Here is a 25,705-nt window from a genome sequence, read left to right as displayed (position 1 = left end):
ATGCATTAGTAGTTGCAACTAAAGTGGCATAAACTGCATAAAACTACACTCCTGGAAATTGAAATAAGAACACCGTGAATTCATTGTCCCAGGAAGGGGAAACTTTATTGACACATTCCTGGGGTCAGATACGTCACATGATCACACTGACAGAACCACAGGCACATAGACACAGGCAACAGAGCATGCACAATGTAGGCACTAGTACAGTGTATATCCACCTTTCGCAGCAATGCAGGCTGCTTTTCTCTCATGGAGACGATTGTAGAGATGCTGGGTGTAGTCCTGTGGAACGGCTTGCCATGCCATTTCCACCTGGCGCTTTAGTTGGACCAACGTTCGTGCTGGACGTGCAGACCGAGTGAGACGACGCTTCATCCAGTCCCAAACATGCTCAATGGGGGACAGATCCGGAGATCTTGCTGGCCAGGGTAGTTGACTTACACCTTCTAGAGCACGTTGGGTGGCACTGGATACATGCGGACGTGCATTGTCCTGTTGGAACAGCAAGTTCCCTTGCCGGTCTAGGAATGGTAGAACGATGGGTTCGATGACGGTTTGGATGTACCGTGCACTATTCAGTTTCCCCTCGACGATCACCAGAGGTGTACAGCCAGTGTAGGAGATCGCTCCCCACACAATGATACCGAGTGTTGGCCCTGTGTGCCTCGGTTGTATGCAGTCCTGATTGTGGCGCTCACCTGCACGGCGCCAAAAACGCATACGACCATCATTGGCACCAAGGCAGAAGCGACTCTCATCGCTGAAGACGACACGTCTCCATTCGTCCCTCCATTCACGCCTGTCGCGACACCACTGGAGGCGGGCTGCACGATGTTGGGGCGTGAGCGGAAGACGTCCTAACGGTGTGCGGGACCGTAGCCCAGCTTCATGGAGACGGTTGCGAATGGTCCTCGCCGATACCCCAGGAGCAACAGTGTCCCTAATTTGCTGGGAAGTGGCGGTGCGGTCACCTACGGCACTGTGTAGGATCCTACGGTCTTGGCGTGCATCCGTGCGTCGCTGCGGTCCGGTCCCAGGTCGACGGGCACGTGCACCTTACGCCGACCACTGGCGACAACATCGATGTACTGTGGAGACCTCACGCCCCACGTGTTGAGCAATTCGGCGGTACGTCCACCCGGCCTCCCACAAGCCCACTATACGCCCTCGCTCAAAGTCCGTCAACTGCACATACGGTTCACGTCCACGCTGTCGCGGCATGCTACCAGTGTTAAAGACTGCGATGGAGCTCCGTATGCCACGGCAAACTGGCGGACACTGACGGCGGCGGTGCACAAATGCTGCGCAGCTAGCGCCATTCGACAGCCAACACCGCGGTTCCTGGTGTGTCCGCTGTGCCGTGCGTGTGATTATTGCTTGTACAGCCCTCTCGCAGTGTCCGGAGCAAGTATGGTGGGTCTGACACACCGGTGTCAATGTGTTCTTTTTTCCATTTCCAGGAGTGTATTTACATCAGTTCCTGAGACAATAGCTCTATTAAAAACACCCTGCCATAATAAAAAGAGGTTACTGCTTTATAATTTCTTCGTTTCCTTAGCTTATTAATTTCTTTTTTGATGAGTAGGAGATTAAATCCAAAACTTGTTAAAATCATGAAACTTAAAAGTCAACAGATAATTCCATTTTACAGAAATACATAACAAATTCTTGTTAGAAACTATGTAGAAGATGTTTAAATGAACATCATAAAAAACTGTAAAAATAGTAAATGCATTACTAGTCGACATGTGAAAAAATTATTCATCATATTATTATGTGAAGAATTAAAACAAATTATGAGTCATTAATCTTTTCATATATTCTTGTGAATGAAAAATGACGAGCAACAAACTGAGTGTGATAGAAATGAGTGGCAGCTGAAGCAGCCTTGGCCTACAACCAAGTTCCTAGAGCCCTTCAGAGCGATAACACAACACGAAAATGTTTGGGGTTTTAGGAACTAAAGATTTATATTGTTTTTATTCAAATCTGTCATCAAAAGACAAATGTAATAACACCTATAAAAGTAAATAAAATATATCAAGAATAGGAAATATGGCCAGTTTAATTTAGCATTTAAAACTTCTGTTTAAAATTAAATTCTCATGACTAAAGATAAAAAATGGAACAATTAACAGCTGCTCTACTATGTGACAATAGTAGAAGAAAAAAAACTTACTTGGTATAGTGTATTAAGAAAAGATTCCATTTCTTATTAAATATCATCATATCCAGTAAAGCCCAAAAACTGAAGATATGATAGAATTTTCAAAAGTGATAAATTTAATGATTCTACATCTACATCTACATCTACATCCGTACTCCGCAAGCCACCTGACTGTCTGTGGCGGAGGGTACCCTGAGTACCTCTATCGGTTCTCCCTTCTATTCCAGTCTCGTATTGTATGTGGAAAGAAGGATTGTCGGTATGCTTCTGTGTGGGCTCTAATCTCTCTGATTTTATCCTCATGGTCTCTTCGCGAGATATACGTAGGAGGGAGCAATATACTGCTTGACTCTTCAGTGAAGGTATGTTCTCGAAACTTTAACAAAAGCCCGTACCGAGCTACTGAGCGTCTCTCCTGCAGAGTCTTCCACTGGAGTTTATCTATCATCTCTGTAACGCTTTCGCGATTACTAAATGATCCTGCAACGAAGCACCCTGCTCTCCGTTGGATCTTCTCTATCTCTTCTATCAACCCTATCTGGTGCGGATCCCACACTGCTGAGCAGTATTCAAGAAGTGGGCGAACAAGCGTACTGTAACCTACCTCCTTTGTTGTCGGATTGCATTTCCTTAGAATTCTACCAATGACTCTCAGTCTGGCGTCTGCTTTACCGACGATCAACTTTATATGATCATTCCATTTTAAATTACTACTAATGTGTACTCCCAGATAATTTATGGAATTAACTGCTTCCAGTTGCTGACCTGCTATTTTGTAGGTATATGATAAGGGACCTATCTTTCTATGTATTCGCATCACATTACACTTGTCTACATTGAGATTCAATTGAGATTCTGTGCACCATGCGTCAATTCGCTGCAGATCCTCCTGCATTTCAGTACAATTTTCCATTGTTGCAACCTCTCGATACACCACAGCATCATCTGCAAAAAGCCTCAGTGAACTTCCGATGTCATCCACCAGGATTGAAAGAAATATTTCCATTTTCTACCAATTTATTTGGGAAACAGAAAAACTGAAACACAATTAGTAATCATTAAGTTGATAAAGCATTTGCAGATGGATTACAAACTACAGCTATAGAGACCAACCTTACTTTACTTCATCCAGGTTTCTAGTTGAATGTATCAAATCAAACATTATGAAAATAGGGAAAGAAAATTAAAAAATTCATTGCCTGTTGAAAGGCAATTAGAAATGGAGACATACAAAATTAGTTTTACACGAAAATAAGAGTGAAAAACATATAGAAAAACCAAATTTTAAAGGTGAAACAAAACTTTATGGAAATTTAGATACAAGGCATACCCAAAAAGCAAAAATTAATATTAATAAGATAATTTATATTAATATGACTATACTTTATTTACCTAAACATTGATGTATGATTGTTGCTAAATCAAAAATATGTAGAAAAAATTTGAATTACATTTATGGACATTGATGCATACAATATAGAAACTGAAGATATTTATGAAGATATGAAGACAATGTGTGAAAAATTTGATACAACTGACTATCCAAAAGAATGTACTTACACCATACCAGAAATAAAGCATAATGTTATAGGCATAATGAAGGACAAATGCAACAGAAAAATAATGGAAGTATTTTGTGATCTTATAGCAAAAATGTAAGTTTATAAAATTGGTAATTTAGTGAAGTTTCTGCATGTTGAGAAAATTCGAAGGTAGATATTAAACATGCTGTAAAAAATAAAATGGGTTCAGAATATTGTTAAGAGTGTTTGATGATACTGAAATATATAGAACTGCGAATTAAATATAAAGCATTAAGCCTGAAATTTATTCAGATGAGGTGTTTCTCTGTTTTAACAATATGGAAAAATTGGATGCTCACGCATCAAACTGTTCAGTTAGCAAAGTATCAAAAGTAGAATTACCAGAAAAAGGCTCATCTCTACATTTCAAAATTATCAGCAAATTCAGATACATTTGTCATATGTTTGAGATCATGCTGCTAAAGATGGACAACTGACAGCCATACCCAGAAATATTAAGTGTACATGATGATAGAAGGTATATTTTCGAATCTAAAGTAAATAAATTACATTATGGGCTTAACATAATTAAATAATTGATATAAAATTAATGGCATGAAGGACTAAATAAAATTAAATGATGTTTATTGACTTTTTCTGTGTAAATGGAAGTTCTACTTATGGAAAATAATTCTGTACAGAGTGAAATAATGAGTTTAATGTGATTTGGCAGAGAGATATTTGGAATCAATAAGTGGTTGGGATTTTCAAATTTTTCAAAGTGCAAAAGTATAATCAAAATGCAATACAATCAAAATAGTGTCTGAAAATAATGGTAATAAATATCATGATATAGATTTCAGTAAATGAAAGCCTAAGAAAAATTATTATGAAACAATTTGTTTATTTTCTTGCCAACATTTCTAACCTTTATTGACCAACAGCAGACAGTGTAGTCAAATTGTTAATATAAAAAAATACTGAAGTATTTCATAAAGATAAGTTTTAAAAAGTTGGATCTCATAGTATATACAAGCAAGGTTTGTAGACAAAATAACATGTAAAATGATTAATTCATAACAATTTCACATATACTAAAAATTCTCGATAATATTTTTTCTGTATAGTAGGAGAAATCTGTCTTCTGGATGACTGTGGCAAAAATTAAGAATTGATACTTGAACGCCACACACTCTACCTTGCCTTCCATATCCACCTCCTGTCCCCATCACATCTCCTGCACAATCTCATCCCCTTCCGCAACTCCTCCATTTCCTCCAACACATCTACATCCTTTACACTGTCTGCAGTCTTGATCCCCCACACCCTGGTGTCCTCCTTCCTCTCCATCCCCGCCCATTGCCGCACCTCTATCAGTGTATCCCAATCTCCCTCCACCTCCACTACCTCCATATCCTTCATAAAGGCAATTTCCAGCACCTCCACCTTCCAGATGATGAACTTTGACATGGCATCTACCTTTCTTACCAAATGTAGCTCGGCCTTGTTTCCTCCTCTCCCAAGGCCCCCCTTTCCCATCCCCTACTGTGTCCAGAGCTTTTTTTCCTCCTTTCCCCTGAGTCTTTGTACTCTGTTATCAGCAGTTTTCCTCTCCCATGTTTCCCCTCCCGTCCCCCTTCCATGTGCCCCACCCCATCCCCCATTCACATCATCCCCTATTCTCCCCCTTGTAGCACCTCCCCTTCCCTCCTATCCCCTTCTCCCTCATATCCCCACCCCTGCCAGATACTTCCAGTTTTTTTATTCATCCTCGATTGCACTGCGTCAATGTTGTGTTTGGTACAGTTCTAGTGTCTTTAAGTGATGTGAATTTTAATCATGTGCTCGACTTGTATATAGTTTTGCTGTCCGTGGTTTTTCTGTGCTACGCCGACCATCACATGAGTATTTTAATAGCCCTCCGACTTTTTATGCTCTGGCCATACTCGGCTTTGTGCCTTTTAATTCTTACAGTGTGTGTTTTTTTGTGTAAAATACTTTTTTGTTTTTATCTCCATTTTACAATCACAATTTTTGTATAGTTTTTTTCCATTATGTTCCCCCTTTTTTAAATCTATGCTCTACCATATTTTCTTCTTTTTATTGTTTTAAATGTCCTCCAGCACACTTGTAACGTCTCTAGGTTGAAGAGCAGCGTCTATGCTTCTCCAAGCCCGCCCCAGATGGGGAATTGAAAATACATTTAAGGAAAAAAGTGTTTGGTGTCGTATCTGCCTCAACTAAGTGTTAAGTAATGTCCTTAAATCTATCATCTGCTTATTATAACCCAGTAGGGCATCTTCTCTGTTCATCAACTCATGAACATCATCCATCACCTTTCCCAGTAGCACAGATAAATTTCTCAGGAATTGGATTGGATTGGATTGTTTGGGGGAAGAGACCAAACAGTGAGGTCATCAGTCTCATAGCATTAGGGAAGGAAGGGGAAGGAAGTCGGCCATGCCCTTTCAGAGGAACCATCCTGGAATTTGCCTGGAGTGATTTAGGGAAATCACGGAAAACCTAAATCAGGATGGCCGGATGCGGGGTTGAACTGTCGTCCAGTGTGCTAACCACTGCGCCACCTCGATCGGTTTAATTGTTTAATGATGTAGTTGCCACACTGGTTAACTTATTATTTTTTATTGACAGAAGTCTAAGATCATCAAAGACACACATCCCAAGAAAACTACTTATTTATTTACCAGTCCACAGTTATATATAAACATTAGAATAACACTGTTAACAAAAGGGATTTGCGTTTGAACCATGAAATGATCATCCCCAAACATAGTTGAACATTTCTGAATTATTATTCAAAGTCTATGGCATGTACTAGGTCAAGAGATAAATACAGTTGATGTTCATAACTAATCCTGCTAAAGACAGATCTGTACTTGACAGAACAGAAATTCACATCAAAACATGCCATAATGTACAATGGGCGTTCTGTATGTAATGCAACACTTTTCTTTTCTCAGCCAATTTCAGTTAAAACATGTGGAATTTTTATTGCGCGACATCGTGAAATATTCCCGCTTCAGTAGCTATAATTTCATGAAATTCCAATAGTTGGCGGCGTTATATGTACCCTTAAAAATTGCGTATGTAATGGAGGTGACTTTCAGTCACAGAGCTGTCACAGAGTTTTATTTGGCGGAAAATGATAACATTTCAGATATTCATAGGCGATTGCAGAATGTCTATAGAGACCTGTCAGTGAACAAAAGCATGATGAGTCGTTGGGCAAGGCGTCTGTCATCATCGCAACATGGTTGTGCAAACCTGTCCGATCTCCTATGTGCTGGCTGGCTAAACTCAGCTGTGATTTCATTGGACTGTATTTTCTCATCCACCCTACAGCCTGGATCTCCCACCTTCTGAGTTTCATCTGTTTGGCTCAATGAACGACATCCTCTATGAAAAGCAGTACGTGAATGATGGTGAGGTTATTAATGCAGCAGGACGTTGGCTCTTATATCTGCCAGCAAAGTGGAACCATGGGGGCATACAGACCATCCCAGTAAGGTGGCATAACATCATCCCATTGAATAGTGATTATGTTAAAAAATCGGGTTTTGTAGCCAAAAAGTGGGAAAAATTTGTTAGATTATAACCGTAAATAAAACCAACCACCTTCAGGAAAAAAAATGTATTTCATTATTTATTGATGTGTCCCATGTATTTCAATGGCAGCAATAACATAGATTGCCAGTAGTATGAAATGGGATGGATCAGAACGGGATTTCAACGTCAAAATTTCTTTGAAAGAAACTTGTAATGTTGATGCTAGTGGGGCGAAATGTGTCGTCGTCCACTAACTTCTAAAATTAAGCGATATTCGCCAAGCTCACTAAAGTCACGGTAGTGGGTTCTGTGCTTTTGCAACTTCGTAACCTTATTTTGCTTTGTGCTCGTGACGAAATGCGAATGTTCCATGATGATTTACACATTTTTTCCGTCATATGTTCTTCCATAAAAAAAGGCCAGATATCTGTAAGCGAAAAATGATTTAGATCTTACAACAACTGAACCAAGTTGACTCCTACATTGTGTATAAATAAGAACAAATATTGATGACACAATTTTCATTCAATAAACATTTTTAGGTGAAAAACTCAGCTCTATTAAAGGAGAAAAAACAGTTTTTTATGACTTTATATGCTGTGTAGAAAAAAAGACATCCTGGATTGGATAAACAAGCACTACCTATTCTCTTAAAATTTTTTTGCTGTGGTTGTTTATATGTAGTTAGACTATCAAATTAATGTCGATGCTTTGAAATATTGTTTCACTTGTCAGCAATATGCCACTCAAAATTAATCAAGAACATGATCTATAACGCTTCCTTTTCGGGTTAATAAACTTTATTGTTGTTAGTTCCTTAGCTCTGACACTAAACTCCGACCTGTTGTGTCATGGAGGGTATCTCATCATATCACTTCCATTATTCAGTAGTAGGCTAAAGGAATCAATGTTGTGTTGACATTATGTAAAGTGTAGTCAATCCACCGTTTGATGGTGATGTCATCTGATGGTCCCCCCCCCCCCCCCCATTGTGTTGATGTTTATTGGGATTTGGCTTTAGCATTTCAGTATTGGGTTTAGCTTAAAATGAATTCATTATACATTGCATTAACAATGCTAAGCGCACCAATTATGGAAAATTATACAGTATGTGGATTTGAATTAATACAATCCTATGGTCAATTTCCGCCATTGATACAACAATTTAACCATATCCATAGTAAAGGGCACTTCCTTATTAATTTTTCATGCAACACCATGCTGCCGACAACAACAGACCTCATGCCAACGAGTAAGTGGGATGGAGCTGTTGCGACAGCAACTGACTAACCCACCAAGGACTAGTGTGGCGAATAAATCAGAACTGTTCTGGCTTGACCTCATTCTTGTTGCTGAATGTCGACATTTCCTGTAAATGCTTATTATTGTTTAAAATATTTTGTGGCATTTGAAATGCACAAAACATTTCCAGTGAACTCAGATAACTGGTAAGATGAATATGCACTACAGTCAATTACAACTGCTACACCAAGAAGAAATGCAGATGATAAATGGGTATTCATTGGACAAATATGTTATACCAGAACTGTTATGTGATTACATTTTCACGCAATTTGGGTGCATAGATACTGAGAAATGAGTACCCAGAACAACCACCTCTGGCCGTAATAATGGCCTTGATACGCCTGGGCATTTAGTCAAACAGTAGTTGAATGGCGTGTACAGGTACAGCTGCCCATGCAGCTTCAACATGATCCCACAGTTCATCAAGAGTAGTGACTGGTGTATTGTGACGAGACATTTGCTCGGCCACCAATGACCAGACGATTTTAATTGGTGAGAGATCTGGAGAATGTGCTGACCAGGGCAGTAGTCGAACATTTTCTGTATCCAGAAAGGCCTGTACAGGACCTACAACATGCGGTCGTGCATTATCGTGCTGAAATGTAGGGTTTCGCAGGGATCGAATGAAGGATACGGCCACAGGTCGTAACACATCTGAAATGTAGCGTCCACTGTTCAAAGTGCCGTCAGTGCGAACAAGAGGTGACCGGGACGTGTAACCAACGGCACCCCATACCGTCACGCTGGGTGATACACCAGTATAGTGATGACAAATACACGCTTACAATGTGCGTTCACTGCGATGTCGCCAAACACGAATGCGACCATCATGAAGGTGTAAACAGAACCTGGACTCATCCGAAAAATTACGTTTTGCCATTCGTGCACCCAGGTTTGTCGTTGAGTACACCATCGCATGCATTCCTGTCTGTGATGCAGTGTCAAGGATAATCGCAGCCATGGTCTTCGAGCTGATAGCCCACACTGCTGCAAACGTCGTCGAGCTGTTCGTGCAGATGGTTGATGTCTCGCAAACGTCCCCATCGTTTGACTCAGGGATCGAGACATGGCTGCTCGACCCATTACAGCCATGTGGATAAGATGCCTGTCATCTCGACTGCTAGTGATACAAGGCCATTGGTATCCATCACGGCGTTCCGTATTACCCTCCTGAAGCCACGGATTCCATATTCTGCTAACAGTCATCGGATCTTGACCAACACGAGCAGCAATGTGGCGATTCGATAAACTGCAATCGTGATAAGCTACAATCCGACCTTTATCAAAGTCGGAAACGTGATGGTGCCCATTTCTCCTCCTTACATGAGGCATCACAACAAGGTTTCACCAGGCAACGCCAGTCAACTGTTGTTTGTATATGGGAAATCGGTTGGAAACTTTCCTCATGTCAGCACGTTGTAGGTGTCGCCACCCGCGACAACCATGTGTGAATGCTCTGAAAAGCTAATCATTTACATATCACAGCATCTTCTTCCTGTCAGTTAAATTTCGCGTCTGTAGCACGTCATCCTTGTGGTGCAGCAATTTTACTGGTCAGTAGTGTACTTATTTCTTTTAACTCAGTTTGTTTTACTCCAATACCAGTTTAATTTGAAAGCCTTCTAAATGAAAATATAACAATTTAGAAAAAAATATTATTTCACATAGTTGAGTGGTATGAAAAAATGCATGTGATGTATCTGTTCCATTTGTCCTTTTTGGTACTTTTAGTAAATGTCCTTGGATAATGTATTTTATTCGTAGCAATGTACTCATACGGGTTCAGTGGCGATGTCCTGCTTAGTGATTCCTGAACTGTACAGGAGCAGTCCACGTACTTAAGCGAAAATTTAGGAAACAGCAAGTGATGGTGAAAATGTAGTGGTATGAGATATTTTCATTGCCCTACCACCCACTTACGAAATCATTGATGTAGACAGTACGTACAGACACACAGGGTTTCTTGATAATTTACCTTGATAATTTACCTAGGATTTTCTCGATAGTCTAGAAAACGATTTATTTCTAAAGGTAAAAAGCACATGAATGTCTCCAACCAGTAAACCTTATGTATGTATATATTAATATAGGAATCACGAAGCCAACCAGTAGCAAATGACTGTGTGGTACACTGACCTAGGTTTGACACCTCTAAGGATGTCTGCATCAGAAGAAAATATTAAGAAACTATAACGTTACATTGGAAAAGGACAGAGTTAAAATTTAGAGCAGATTTGCTCAAGTCAAAAACTGAAATTAAACACGTTCCAGCATTTGGCATGTATACCTAGCTAGGAACAACATTAGACTCAATGATATACAGTGATATGAATGAAATATTTAATCCAACGACATTTACAAAAAGCATCTAAAAAGAGGGTTAAGGTAACAGATACATCAGACGCATTTTTTCATACCCTCTCAACTATGTGAAATTTTATTATTTTTTAAATTATTATATTTTCACCTTACTCATGTGATTATAGTTGATGGTAACTTTAATTTAACCTCGATATGTTGGCGAAAATACATTATTTAAAAGTGGAGGTATGAACAAAACATCATCCAAAATTGTGCTAAACGCATCCTCTGTAAATTATTTTGAGCAATTAGTTGATGCATCCACTCGAATAGTAAAGGGTTGTGAAAACACACTTGACCTCTTAGCAACAAATAATCCTTAATTAATAACGGATACAGGGATTTGTGAACACAAGGTTGTTGTAGTGAGATTTGATATTGTAACCCCCAAATCCTTAAAAAATAAACGAAATATATATTTTTCAGAAAAGCATATAAAAATTCATTTGACACCTTCCTAAGAGATAATCTCCACTACTTCCAAATTAACAATATAAGTGTAGACCAGATGAGGCTTGAACTCAAATAAATAGTATCGGCAGCAACTAAAGAGATTTGTACCAAATAAATTAGTAAACGATGGAGCTGATCCTCTTTGGTATACAAACTGGTTCAGAACACCAATGCAGAAACAACAAAACAAACGTGCCAAATTTAAACATATGCAAAATCCCCAAGATTGGTGATCTTTAACAGAGGCTCGAAACTTAGCGTGGACTTCAATGCATGATGCTTATAGTAGTTTCTGCAACGAAACTCGATCAAGAAACCAGGCAGAAAATCCAATGAGACTCTGCGTGTATGTGAAGTATGCTAGTGACAAGACACAATCTATTCCTTCTCTGCACAACAGCAATGCAGATATTTTTGAAGACAGTGCTGCCAAAGCAGAGTTACTAAATACAGTCTTCCGAAATGCCTTCACGAAGGAAGACAAAGTAAATATTCCAGAATTCGAATCAAGAACAGCTGCCAACACGAGTCATGTAGAAATAAATTACCTCAGAGTAGTGAAGCAACTTGAATCACTCAATAAAAGCAAGTCTAGTGGTAAAGACTGTTTACCAATTAGGTTCCTTTCAGAGTATGCTGATGAACTGGCTCAATATGTAACAATCATATACAACTGTTTGCTCTATAAAAGATCTGTACCCAAAGACTGGAAAGTTGCGCAGGTCACATCAATATTCGAGAAAGGCAGTAGGAGTAATCCAATAAATTATAGGCCCATATCATTAACGTCGATATGTAGCAGGATTATGGAACTTATATTGTGTTCAAAGATTATTAATTAGCTCGGAAAAAACGGTCTATTGACATACAGTCAAAATGGATTTAGAAAACATTGTTGTGAAACACAATTATCTCTTTACTCGCATGAAGTGTTGAATGCTATATACAAGGGAATTTAGATTGATACCGTATTTCTGGATTTCCGGAAGGCTTTTGACACTGCACAACACAAGTGGTTTGTAGTGAAATTGCGTGCTTATGGAATATCGCCTTAGTTATGTGACTGGATTCCTGATTTCCTCTTGGAGAGGTTACAGTTCATACTAACTGATGGAAAGTCATCAAGTAAAACAGAAGTGGTTTCTGGCATTTCCCAGGGTATAGTTATAGGCTCTTTGCTGTTCACTATCTATATAAACGATTTGGGAGACAATCTGAGCAGCCGTCTTAGGTTATCTGCAGATGACGCTGTCGTTTATCTACTAACAAAGTCATCAGAAGATCAAAACTAATTGCATAACGATTTAGAAAATATATCTATATAGTGCGAAAATTAGCAATTGACCCTAAATAACGAAAAGTGTGAGGTCATCCACATGACCACTAAAAGAGATCCGTTAAACTCCGGTTATATGATAAATCTGTGTAATCTAAAAGCCGTAAATTCCACTAAATACCTAGGTATTAGGATTGCAAACAACTTAAACTGGAAGGAACTCATAGAAAATGTTGTGGGGGAAGGCTAACCAAAGAATGCGTTTTATTGGCAGAACACTTAGAAATTTTAACAGGTCTACTAAGGAGAATGGCTACACTACACCTGTCTGTCCTCTTTTAGAATACTGTTGCATGTTGTGTTTCAGTACTATGGGTCTGCCTGGTCGACCTGCTTTGCAGGGCAGCCTACATGTCAGTGGCAGTAGAGCATTTTTCAAGCCTCTGACTTGATGGTTTCCCTGCCTGAAGGACGTGTTGTGGCAGCAGTATCGAGTCGCTTTATCAGTCTGTGTTGTTATAATCCCTTTGCTTTAGGCTTTATAGGCCCTTAGGCTTTATATGCAAGAAGGCATGGCTGGGGGATGTTTGTAATGGACAGGGGATGAGATGGACTGATAGAAGGATCAGGAGGCGATGGTAACAGAGGAAGTGTATCAGGAGGGGATGGACACAGAGAGGGAAGAAGCAGGGGAGGAACAGAGATAGGAGGCAGGAGGAGATGGACAGAGAGAGTGGGGAGGACTAGGTGGGTAGAGGGAAGAGGAGGAGAAGATGTATAATAGAGAGGGGTAGAAGGGGATGGACAGAGAGAGTGGGGAGGAGGAGGTGAGTAGAGGGAGGAGGAGGAGAAGATGGATAATAGAGAGGGGTAGAAGGGGATGGACAGAGAGACGGGGAGGAGGAGATGTACAGTGCGGGGAGGAGGAGGTGTTCAGAGAGAGAAAGGGGACGAGGAGATGGACAGAGAGAGCAGGGTGGAGGAGATGTATAAAACATACATGTATGTGGGCAAAGCAGTGTGTAAAAGACTGGTGTATGGTAAAAACGAGAGTAAGATCGAGTGGTAGGCCTACATAAGACTCCATTTCAAAACTCCCTGCAATTCATTGATCAGAAAGGCGATCCACTATGTCAGATAAGCTATTGTTAGTGGTACCCACTCCTCTTTCCGTTTTGCTACCTGTATTTAACCTTTCCGTCTGATTCCTCGTTTCTCAGGACGGAAAATGAGTTAACACTCGGCACACTGACTATTATTCCCCTCACAATCCTTTTCGTTTTTCCTGTGCCCTTCTCGCTTTCATCGGTCACCAGTCTATCCTCAGCCTCCAAATTGTCCTCGTCCTCTTGAACCAACGCCAAACTCGCCTTGTCAGTGATGTCTGTTGTCCCTGTCTCCCTATTCAGATAGCGTGCATTCTCATGAGTGATGCAACGAACTGTGCTTCTGGATTCCCGAGACGAACACGACGAAGCCATGCTATTGGTTAGACCAAGCTCGTCCAAACTGTACCCCTAGGGCTCCAGCGCCCGCGATCGCCTGCGGCCAGCGCCCTGGGCGAATTCGTGTTGTCGCAGTGGCCGAACCATGTCGCTTAGCTGGCTGTGCGGACCGGCCGCCGAGACTCGCCATGAAGCTGTATGCACGCTTCGTAAGGACGACAGAGCGCCGCGCGAACAGCAGTCAAAAGCGACACAGAGCCCTTAGTCAACAGATGTAAGGCTACTGTGGATCGAGATGGATGGTCAACAGCAGCAGACAAAATGAAAGAGCAGCGGCGCGTCCACTGTAGTGAAACCCGAGTGGGAAATTAATTTCCTTTGTACTGCTGTAGAAAGTCATGCCAAATGTTTAGTATGTCATCGGAACCTCATGTATTTAAAAAAGTACTCGATTGAACGGCACTTTAATGCTTGTCATAAATATCAGTTCGAAAATTTGTCCCAACAGGAACGCCAGTCAAAGCTTGAAGATCTGAAAGAAAATTTCAAGCAGCATTACAGTGAAGTAAGTGTTTCCTATCATATGACTCTTTATTATTTATAAAGATGATAAATAAAACTATATTTTATAATGTGATATGTCACTTAGTAATGTGCTAGTTGTCGAATATCAGATTGTCAGCAACAAGGAACATAACTTTTCGGTTAATTTTTATATTTGGGTTGCATTAAAACGCCTTGCACATACATAAGAAAAAGTTTCAGGGGCATTATTTTTGTAGCTTTCTGAAAAGCCGTCAGAAACGCTCTGTTGGGCAGCAAAGTGTCATTAACAGTCATTCTTTATTTTTGTATATTTGTGTTTTTATGGATGGGATATGTTGTAGTTTGATCTACGTTTTTAATTAATTAAAACGCAAATATTCCAACAGATATAAAATTATTTTACGACCACATTTCGCTGTCCTTGCTAGTGTCTAAGGCTGCTTCTCAGAAGAACAGGAGGAGAACGCACCTAAAACCAATATTTTTTGTTAGTTTTTTATTTGAGTTTCAATCAATGAAACAATTAATTATTAAAATGATAAAAGGGTTTAAAAAACAGGATTGTACAAAATTAATTGTATGTTCTTTTTTGCCATGGTAGGAGCAGGAAACAGGTGGGCAAAATTTGCGCGCAAGTTACAAATGCTCGCTGAGAATTGTGAATGCATGGAAACCCTTTTCGGCTGGGAATCTCATCAAGGACTGCCTGGTTAACTCAGCAGCTTGTGTTTGTCCAACAGACCTCATGGAAAAATTTGAAAAACTAGCTCAAACTGTTGTTCGCCGAGTCAAAGATATGTCCTCTGATATGGAGCAGTAATTAATGGAGAGAACTTCATTTTCTATCGCTCTTGACGAGTCCGCGGACGTTGCGGACATATCTCAGCTCGTCACATGCATTCGAGGTGTCGACGACAACCTGTGTGCCACAAAAGAATTTCTCGACCTTATACCATTAAAAGACACAATCATGATTTGGATATTTTTCTAGCCGTGGAAAACGTGTTAGAGTCAGTGGGTTTAAAATGGGAAGGCCTGGCCAGTGTAACAACGGATGGAGCCCCTGCGCTACGAGGGATACGCACTGGATTTCTGAGTTACGTCAGGTCAAGAATGGCTGAACTTGGCTGTTCCTTATTTGAGGCAGCCCATTGTCTGATACACCAGGAGGCACTTTAAGGAATATTGTCAACATAACAAATGTTATGGACACAGTTCTTCGAATGGTCAATTCCACTTTAAAGAATCTCCGGCTGATATCGAAACGGAATACCCGGACATCCCTTACCACGCCCAAGTAAGATGGCTAAGCAGAGGAAAGGTGCTTCATCGGTTTTTCTCCGAGAGGGGCGAAATACATACTTTTTTTGGAAATGAAAGGACGTCCAGAAGAATTACTTTGTGATCATAAGTGGGTGGCGAATTTGGCTGTTTTGAGTGACGTTACTTGTCATTTAAATACACTCCTGGAAATTCAAATAAGAACACCATGAATTCATTGTCCCAGGAAGGGGAAACTTTATTGACACATTCCTGGGGTCACATACATCACATGATCACACTGACAGAACCAAAGGCACATAAACACAGGCAACAGAGCATGCACAATGTAGGCACTAGTACAGTGTATATCCACATTTCGCAGCAATGCAGGCTGCTATTCTCCCATGGAGACGATCGTAGAGATGCTGGATGTAGTCCTGTGGAACGCCTTGCCATGCCATTTCCACCTGGCGCCTCAGTTGGACCAGCGTTCATGCTGGACGTGCAGACCGCGTGAGACGACGCTTCATCCAGTCCCAAACATGCTCAATGGGGGACAGATCCGGAGATCTTGCTGGCCAGGGCAGTTGACTTACACCTTCTAGAGCACGTTGGGTGGCACAGGATACATGCGGATGTGCATTGTCCTGTTGGAACAGCAAGTTCCCTTGCCGGTCTAGGAATGGTAGAACGATGGGTTCGATGACGGTTTGGATGTACCGTGCACTATCCAGTGTCCCCTCGACGATCACCAGAGGTGTACGGCCAGTGTAGGAGATCGCTCCCCACACCATGATGCCGGGTGTTGGCCCTGTGTGCCTCGGTCGTATGCAGTCCTGATTGTGGCGCTCACCTGCACGGCGCCAAACATGCATACGACCATCATTGGCACCAAGGCAGAAGCGACTCTCATCGCTGAAGACGACACGTCTCCATTCGTCCCTCCATTCACGCCTGTAGCGACACCACTGGACGAGGGCTGCACGATGTTGGGGCGTGAGCGGAAGACGGCCTAACGGTGTGCGGGACCGTAGCCCAGCTTCATGCAGACGGTTGCGAATGGTCCTCGCCGATACCCCAGGAGCAACAGTGTCCCTAATTTGCTGGGAAGTGGCGGTGCGGTCACCTACGGCACTGCGTAGGATCCTACGGTCTTGGCGTGCATCCGTGCGTCGCTGCGGTCCGGTCCCAGGTCGACGGGCACGTGCACCTTACGACGACCACTGGCGACAACATCGATGTACTGTGGAGACCTCACGCCCCACGTGTTGAGCAATTCGGCGGTACGTCCACCCGGCCTCCCACAAGCCCACTATACGCCCTCGCTCAAAGTCCGTCAACTGCACATACGGTTCACGTCCACGCTGTCGCGGCATGCTACCAGTGTTAAAGACTGCGTTGGAGCTCCGTATGCCACGGCAAACTGGCTGACACTGACGGCGGCGGTGCACAAATGCTGCGCAGCTAGCGCCATTCGACGGTCAACACCGCGGTTCCTGGTGTGTCCGCTGTGCCGTGCGTGTGATCATTGCTTGTACAGCCCTCTCGCAGTGTCCGGAGCAAGTATGGTGGGTCTGACACACCGGTGTCAATGTGTTCTTTTTTCCATTTCCAGGTGTGTACTTTGAACATTTCACTCCAGGGCGAAAATCACTCTGTTGTTGATTTAGTGCAGACGATTCAAGCATTTTTTTTAAAAAAACTTATTTTGTGGGAAAAACAGTTGTGCAAGAAAAATTGTGGACACTTTCCTGCACTACAAACCGCTAAAGAAGATGTGGATTCTTCAGATTATGTTCAAATCATTTGCGAATTACAAGAACAGTTTGAAGATATATTTTTGGAGATAAGTGAGCTTCAACCGGCCTTAGGTATATTTGTTAGCCCATTTTCCCTTTGGGCAGAGGACATCTCACAAGTGCTTCAACTAGAGCTGATTGACCTGTAGTGTGATATCCGCCTGAAGGACCGCTTTCTTATGTGTAAAACTCTGGATGACTTTTACAGCTGTCTTCCATGAGAGACATATCATCTTTTGCACAAGCATGCTGCCAAAGTTCTCTCAGTGTTTGGTTCCACGTATATTTGTGAGCGCTTTTTCTCTTTTAAACCTTACTAAAACTAAGAACCGTTCATTACTTGGCGATAAAAATTTGACTAATTCTTTGAGGAGAACTGTATCATGGAATGTTTACAAAACCCAGACAAAATCGTTTCCTCGAAAAAGAAAAACGCGTAAATTGTTATTGTCTTCTTTAACAATGTTCAGCGTAAGAATTAAAGAGCTTTATAACCTTAATTTTATTTTTTAATAATTTTCAAACTTGGTCAGTTAAAATTATTACGTACAAAATAGCAAACTAAGCATTCGATTCCTAAACTCTGAAAAGAGATACAAAAAGCTGTAGCATGAAATACAACAGAAAATATTTACATGTAATTATTAACAGTAAGAATGAGACTCTCTATCCCTTACATAAAATTATTTCTAAAATTGAATATTTGTGACTAGTTCATTTAAGAAACATACATTTTTCAGAAGATGCCTATGGTACCTATGACGAGTGTGCACGTGCAGTACTAATAGCATCAGCATGTGAGTCAGAAAACTACTAAGTTATTCTTCGATTCTTGTTTAGGATATTGTTTTCTGCAGCTTTGTGCCACACGAACACTAGTTGTTACCTAAACAGTAAATGGTTTGCTTGTTTTACCGCTCATGGACCTCTTTCACAGAGGTGCGCTTCCTCTGTTATTTTGTTTACGTTGGATCTGACCGCGGGGCAGTCCAGCGCAGAGAAGTGCTGTGCGGTCTCACTCGCTCCTCAGCTGTCTCTCTCGCTCCTGTGCCGACACTACACTGCATTCCGCCAGCGGGGCGTTGGCGCACCCGCCGGGCGCAATTCTTGGATAGGCCTGGGTTAGACGTATTGCGGTGCCACCATAGGACACTAGGTAATATTGGGTTTGCATATCGATAACTAAACGGCACATATCCTCATCAGAGTCAGTCCTAAACTCTGGCAAACGCCGGTATCTGCGCAATGCAATGGGCCCTGGCTTGCAAATACACTATGATTTTTGAGGAGCAGGAAGATGCCCTGTACTGGCAAGAAAAGAAAAGGGTGCTGCAAAGGCGACTCCAGATATAACAACTTCAGTCCCACAATTGCCTCCCACAGCCTCTACACTCGCAAGTATACCGGTAAGCAGCAACGCTTCATTGGCAAAATGTGAATCTGTGAGGTGCAAACCCCACAACTTTACACCAGAGCAACACAAAACACAACAATTGTGCCAATATGGTAACAACTCCCGGAGAAGAGCTCTAAGGCAAGCGGTAACGCTTCGTTCGCAAAATGTGAATCTATGAGGCGCAAACGCCACAACATTGCACCAGAGCAACTCAAAGCACGACAATTGTTCCAATACGGTAACAACTCCCAGAGAAGAGCCCTAAGGCAGCAGTATGATAGTGAGCAGGCTCTGCAAATCGTCAGCTCTGTACAGCAGTAGCTCCACACCTCATTGTCCACAGCATTGAGTATATTTATACCCTACTCTAATACATACAGTCGCTACACTCTTTGGTGTGTAAGTTCTTACTGTTTGAAAGCTATAGTGACACTAGCGCGCCAAGTGGTGAGAAAGTGGATAATCATATGTGTCGTACACATAATGTTTGTTTTTAATTAGTTTTCTACATAATTAACGAAATTTTTGCATTTCATTCATTAGTAAATTACCAAGCAACATGAATTACCAACGAAAGAAATGCCGTATTTTTGCGTTCCACGCATTAGTAAATTACCAAGCAACTTGAATTACCGTCAAATAACTGTAGAAATAGCCGAAACTCACTGATTCAATGACGGAAGTTACAATTTATTCACGAAGAAGTCCAGTCAAATATGTGTATTACTGCAACTTGCTCTGCAGACAACAAGAGAATATAAATACCTATCTCATGCATGGAAAGCATATATTTCTGTTGTTATCTGTTCTTATTATGATCGACTCTTTCCTTAAAACTTAAAAAAAGTTTTTATGGAGTCTAATGATTTTCCCATTCTTACACTTCACTCAACTTTTTGATACAAAATATTTTTTATGAGTGTAACTACTTTTTACTTCAATAGCGAATGTGTTGAGGATTCACATTTGTGGATCAGATTCACCAGCAATGTGGAATCGGTTTCATTTCCTTTGGGAAACAGTTCTATTGCATATAACTTATGTGCGGTTTTCCTTTGTTATTGGTATTGTGGCTTATTTCGTACGTTACATAATGTAGGTTTCCTACGTTCCACATTCTCAGATTTGACTGGTAATATAGTGAACAAAAGTTGGAGTTGTTGGGTAGATATACTACGTCTTTCTGCAGAAGATTAGGTCTTCTGGTGCTTACTAGTAGCTATTTGGTGTTAAACAAAAACGACATTCTTCAGCAAATAGCTGTAAGTTACAAGAAAGTCGTAAATAAACTGTCCTGTAATGTACTTTCTCATAACTCCCACGGTCGTTAGGACACTAAACAATGACAAATGTGGTGCTATTTTTAATAAGTTTGTAAGGGGAAGACAAGCTCTTATATTAAAAACTGTGTTACAAATCAATATAAACGAAAGTAATTGCACTCATCCAGTATAGTACTCAGAAGTGTCACTTTCTGGCCGCTTGGCGCGCAGCTGTCGATGTGGTAACAAAAGGGAAACGGAGTGCCGCGACTGTAAACTTAGACTGTTTATAACTTTATATACGCTGTAGTCTGTGGTGCTGGTGCATATAATGCGATTTATAAGCTGCGTGCACAGATGTGATACGCGTAGGGGTAGGCCTGTATCTCATTGAATGAGCTTGCAGCAATAAAATTCAAGCGCATAGTTTTTTTTCCCATATCGTTGTGCTGTTAACGGAATGTAATGTATCTGAAAAAGAAGAACCACACCTATAACAAACGTAGCGCTTAGGTGTCTGTCCGCTAACATTTCTTGATAGATTCATGTTTCAAGTATGCAAAGACTGAAACATATCGATTTAGGTATGTAACTATGTTTGAGAATAAGGGATGTGGTGACCAGTACCGACCAATCAAGAATGTTATCATTACAGAAATGCGGAAAATGTTTGCTGTTAAGAAGCTAGACGCATGCGGAACCACGTACTAGTTCTCCAGTACATTTTGTAAATTAGCGATTCAACAGATGTGGATATGGCTTTGGTAGTTATTCACTTACTAGACTACATTATCATGATCTGAAATACAATTGGTTTTGCTTTTGTATTCCTAGAAATAAATAAGCATTATTATTTACAGGTCGTTAGCAGGTATTGTGCGGTTACATTTTTGACGGCTCTTTCACTGCTAGTGTTATCAGCAAACTTCTATTTCGTGTATGTGATTGTAGACGAAAGAGCTTCAGGTTCTGCACCTACAAATACAGATCAGGTTAGTTTATATGCACGAAACTTTAGCCTGTAGAATTCAAACACGTGTGTATTGCTAGTTTTTTTTGGCTGTAATAATTGCCAGTATTCCACTTCATAGGATAAAAAAAAATTGCTGTCAGATTGATGGGGAATCTTGGCCCAAGAATTGTCACTTTCACTAAGTTCATGTAATTCTCGTTCTTAGTATTTTCACTGTTTGTAAATGTTTTTCACGTGGTGGTTGTACTGATTACATTGTTTCGTAATCTTAAATTACAGGTTAAAGCAGACAGAAATTTGAATGTCTCATTATATAACAAAAACCGGCAGAAACATGTTAAACGTGACTCATGGCTGTTGCCATACAAAAATGCTACCCAAAGTGCTATACAGGAAATTAAGGAAACAATCCCAAAGTTGCACAAGAAATATTTGCAGATTTCATTTTCGTTTAAAGAAATACTCAGTAATCTGCTAAATGATTTGAAACAAACTATCAGAGCATCAAATAGTTTGTGGGCTGTTGTGGACAAGGTAATGAGACTCCCTACTACAATACGTGCTCTGCCATTTTGTATTTTAATAATAGTTTACATAACTTCCACTCTGATGGTGTGCGCATTAATTTCCCTTTGTAGCCTCACAGTAGTTGTTATGCTGCCAAGCCAATAATGCACTGGATTTGAGGTATACCTCACTCCACTGACAAACAGGAAGTTTACCGTGAAACTGGCCCCCACCTCTCTTCTACCACTGAAAGAAAACCTAAATAACACATGCTGTCACTTATACTTAAACATCCTGACCTGTTGGGGGCTAAAGTTTACAAGGGGATGGTAATTGCCTTCTGTCCTCTAAGTAAACAAACAAAAAAAGTTTTGGAGGCTTCTGACAAGTTAAAGTAGTGCTGTCATTGACTTGTAAGGTTGGTTTGAACACCACAGTTTTTTACTAGACATGATATGGGGTAAAATACCATCCCCTCAGTGTGACTGCAGCGAAAATCAGACCATCAGCCACATTGTTGAAGTGTGTTCCAGAAGACTCTATAATGGGAGCCCCAATGACTTCCTGCTCGCAGCCTCACAGTTGATAGATTATGTTAATAGACTTGATGTTTGTTTGTAATCCTTTAACTTTGTTATATTAGTGATGTTTGCAATTATTAATGTTTGTTATATTAATGATTTGTCTGTTTCTTTCTTATATGTCTGTATTGCCATACGATAAATAATACATTTACTAGACATGGTCCTATTGGAGGTGGTATGCCACGCTCTTGCTTTCCTCTAACCTGTGGAGCCAGTTATAGGTGGTGGGGTGGGGACTGTAGTTTGATGTGGACTCCAGTGCTGTTGGACCTGGGAATTGAACCCCTAACCTCAAGGTTCATTATCTGCCATTTAATCTTTGAACTGAAGATATAAATATTTATTTTAAGTTTGCATTTTGAGAAGTGTGCTTTTAAGTGGTGGGATACTGCAGGAGACTCAAAATTAGTGACAGGACTGCACATACAGTATGTCACATTGTGCTTCATTTAGAAGTATCACAGAGACTAGTAAAATACCTTTTGACTAATTGTGAAGTAGAGTTTTACTTACTGTTTATGTATCATACAGCACATCTTCTTTGTTGCCCATATTGACTATCAGAGAGTAAGAGAGAAAAAATATATATACTAAGGTATCATTGGTGAAGAATAAGATGTTAATCCAAATATTGTTCTCGCTCATATCCTTTGCCAAATGGGAGTTAAATGTATGTATTAACTCCACACCCCTTCCTTTGAATCTTGGTTTTGGTGGTAGACTGATTTTTAACACAGTCCGTGGGCTAGGTTTGGTTGGAAGGTGACAATTTTGTTGTCAGTTGTTGAAGCTAATGAATGTGAAAGCAGAAAATCTGGTGGTGGGAACAAATTGACCTGTGGTAAAGACTAATGTTTGTCTGTCATTGCATTATTGAAAAACGCCAGGGGTTCAACTATGTAACTTTTACCTAAATGATGACCAAGGCAGGGAGGTCGAGTCAACTCAACATAAAAGTACTGAATGTCATCTTTGACCCATAACATAATGATAATGTGGTGTGTGACATGATACACGTCCAAACAGAAAGAGAACAAAGCACTTACAATATTTCTTTTGCATCTATAATTATGAAAAGGATAGTCTGCTACTCACTGGAAAGATGACACATTGAGTTTCAGACAGGTGGGGAAAAAAAACTGTTACAAACAGAGCTTTCAGCCAAAGCCTTGTACAGAAAAAGAAGTTTTGGACACACATTCGAACAAGCAGTTGCACCTCATGCATGCATGGTCACAATCTTTGGCTGTTTTGTTGTGTCTTTCTGCACTGTAACACCATCTTCATGGCGAATAGCACTCTGTTCTTCCCATAACTGTCCCATTCCGGACCCTTGTTTTCTTTTGCATCTATGTTACTTTTTAAAATGTGTGTTGCAACTACATACTGGTCTGTAATTTTGCTTGACGTCAATATTAAATTGACATATGACAATTTGGGTTTGAACTGGCAAAGCAGATTCAAAACCTTCAGTTAATCTGGGAATTCATCCAGTTTTGAAAGTACAGGAAGGCTGTAATACATCAAAATTCAGAAGAAAAAAAATAGAATTTTGCCGTATGTTTGAATGTAGACACTCTTGGCATATTCTGTTGAACAAAGATCATGAGTGTGACAGTCTTGAAATGTCACGGTACTTTAACACTCACCTCGTCATACTAGAAATAAGGGTGAGGAGAAATGATTAGTACGAGTTGTCAGCTTTAAGCAGTGATGTAATGTTAATGGCTGCTGTGATGACATATTTAACTGTGTATATTCACAGTTTTTTCGTTGGTGAAACCAGTGAATGTGAAAGCATAAAAACATGGTTGTGGTGACAGACTGATCTGTAGCTTAAGACCGTTTGAAAAAATCGCCACTGATACCGTGTTATAGTTGCCATGTTGTTTACAGCATTTGACGCATGTTTCCTTCATCGCTGTTCAAAGCTGACAATATGCATCAAATACTCATATTTATTTAACATAAATACCAAGGAAGGAACCCTGAGAAAAACAGAAGGTGTGGTTACGGTAGTTAAGCAAAATCTTAAGTTGAGTATTCTGTTAAGGAATTAGGAGATTTTGTTAGACTCATCACTTATCCCACTTCTTTCATCAAGACAACTGTAACAAAAACCTCTAACGGACGGCATGGTAAAATTTGAAAATAAATTGGAATAGTTTCTTCTTGACAACTCCTTCAATACTGTAGAAGAATTTCTATGTTTGTAACGTGTAAAAGGTGGGGGGGGGTTGGAATTGCTAACTCAGTCTGTATATGTTGTTTCCATTTCAGGGAAAAAAATTATATGGTGGTGATTAGAGTACAAATAGATGTACAAATTTATTTGCAATATGAATGTAAAATGACTCATTCTGTATCATGATGATTTATAGTGCAAAATGATCCGTGGTACATTAGTTAACTAACTAACTTTACTTTCATTATGCATACAAAGCTGAATATCCTTTCACACTATCTTCACAAGGGCCATTTTAAATGTAAAGAACCCTTACACTCTTCTATAAATGCAAGGAACTGCATTTGGCATACAGCACTTTATATTCAATGATGTGCGATTTTATAATATGGCCTGTGATTGTAAGTACTGAGCATTTACATATTGTATATATGTACATGATGTTTTGTGTTCCCACTTGTCCTTTGTAAATAGGCTGTGATATAAATCTTCCTGGTAGATTAAAACTGTGTGCCCGACCGGGACTCGAACTCGGGACCTTTGCCTTTCGCGGGCAAGTGCTCTACCATCTGAGCTACCGAAGCACGACTCACGCCCGATACTCACAGCTTTAATTATGCCAGCATAATTAAAGCTGTGAGTATGGGGCGTGAGTCGTGCTTCGGTAGCTCAGATGGTAGAGCACTTGCCCGCGAAAGGCAAAGGTCCCGAGTTCGAGTCTCGGTCGGGCACACAGTTTTAATCTGCCAGGAAGATTCATATCAGCGCACACTCCGCTGCAGAGTGAAAATCTCATTCAGGCTGTGATATACTTTGGCATATCAGTCATTCTCTGCTGCCGTTGTTACTGCACTTTGATTTTGTGGCCCACTGTTTTATCCAGGGTTAACTCAGTTTTTTTGAATGACAGTGGCTGTATGTTATTTCCTCTCTTGAAACACATCTCGTGTAACCTTCATTTCATGATGCCAGGTTGCATATCAAAGTAGTTTGGTGCTTACAGCTAAATGCACCTCTAATACAGCTGTCACTCAGTTTTATTTAAAGGTAATGCTTAGTAATGCATAATATTAATACTGTCTCAAAATTG

The 25,705-nt window shown here is 40.5% G+C and overlaps 1 protein-coding gene across 4 annotated transcripts in view; it reads left to right on the top strand.

Moving 5' to 3' along the window:
- Positions 1-20,555: 20,555 nt before the first annotated feature.
- The window catches only part of LOC126298567 (glycosaminoglycan xylosylkinase), a 110,250-nt gene continuing 105,100 nt past the window's right edge, over positions 20,556-25,705 (top strand). Inside the window, exons 1-4 of one of the 4 annotated variants that reach the window (XM_049989931.1) lie at positions 20,579-20,950; positions 21,022-21,130; positions 21,227-21,358; positions 21,619-21,873. In XM_049989931.1, the coding sequence (XP_049845888.1) occupies positions 21,122-21,130; positions 21,227-21,358; positions 21,619-21,873 (396 nt within the window). In that variant the 5' untranslated portion in view covers positions 20,579-20,950; positions 21,022-21,121. Of the gene's footprint in view, positions 21,131-21,226; positions 21,359-21,618; positions 21,874-25,705 lie in introns of all 4 variants that reach the window. The other 3 variants (XM_049989932.1, XM_049989934.1, XM_049989933.1) reach the window with 3 other exon arrangements.

Source organism: Schistocerca gregaria, chromosome X (genome assembly GCF_023897955.1).
Source record: "Schistocerca gregaria isolate iqSchGreg1 chromosome X, iqSchGreg1.2, whole genome shotgun sequence".
In the NCBI taxonomy this organism is placed as follows: Eukaryota; Metazoa; Arthropoda; class Insecta; order Orthoptera; family Acrididae; genus Schistocerca; species Schistocerca gregaria.
The sequence above is the reverse complement of the archived record's forward strand: the minus strand, read 5'-3'. Positions and strand labels throughout refer to the sequence as shown.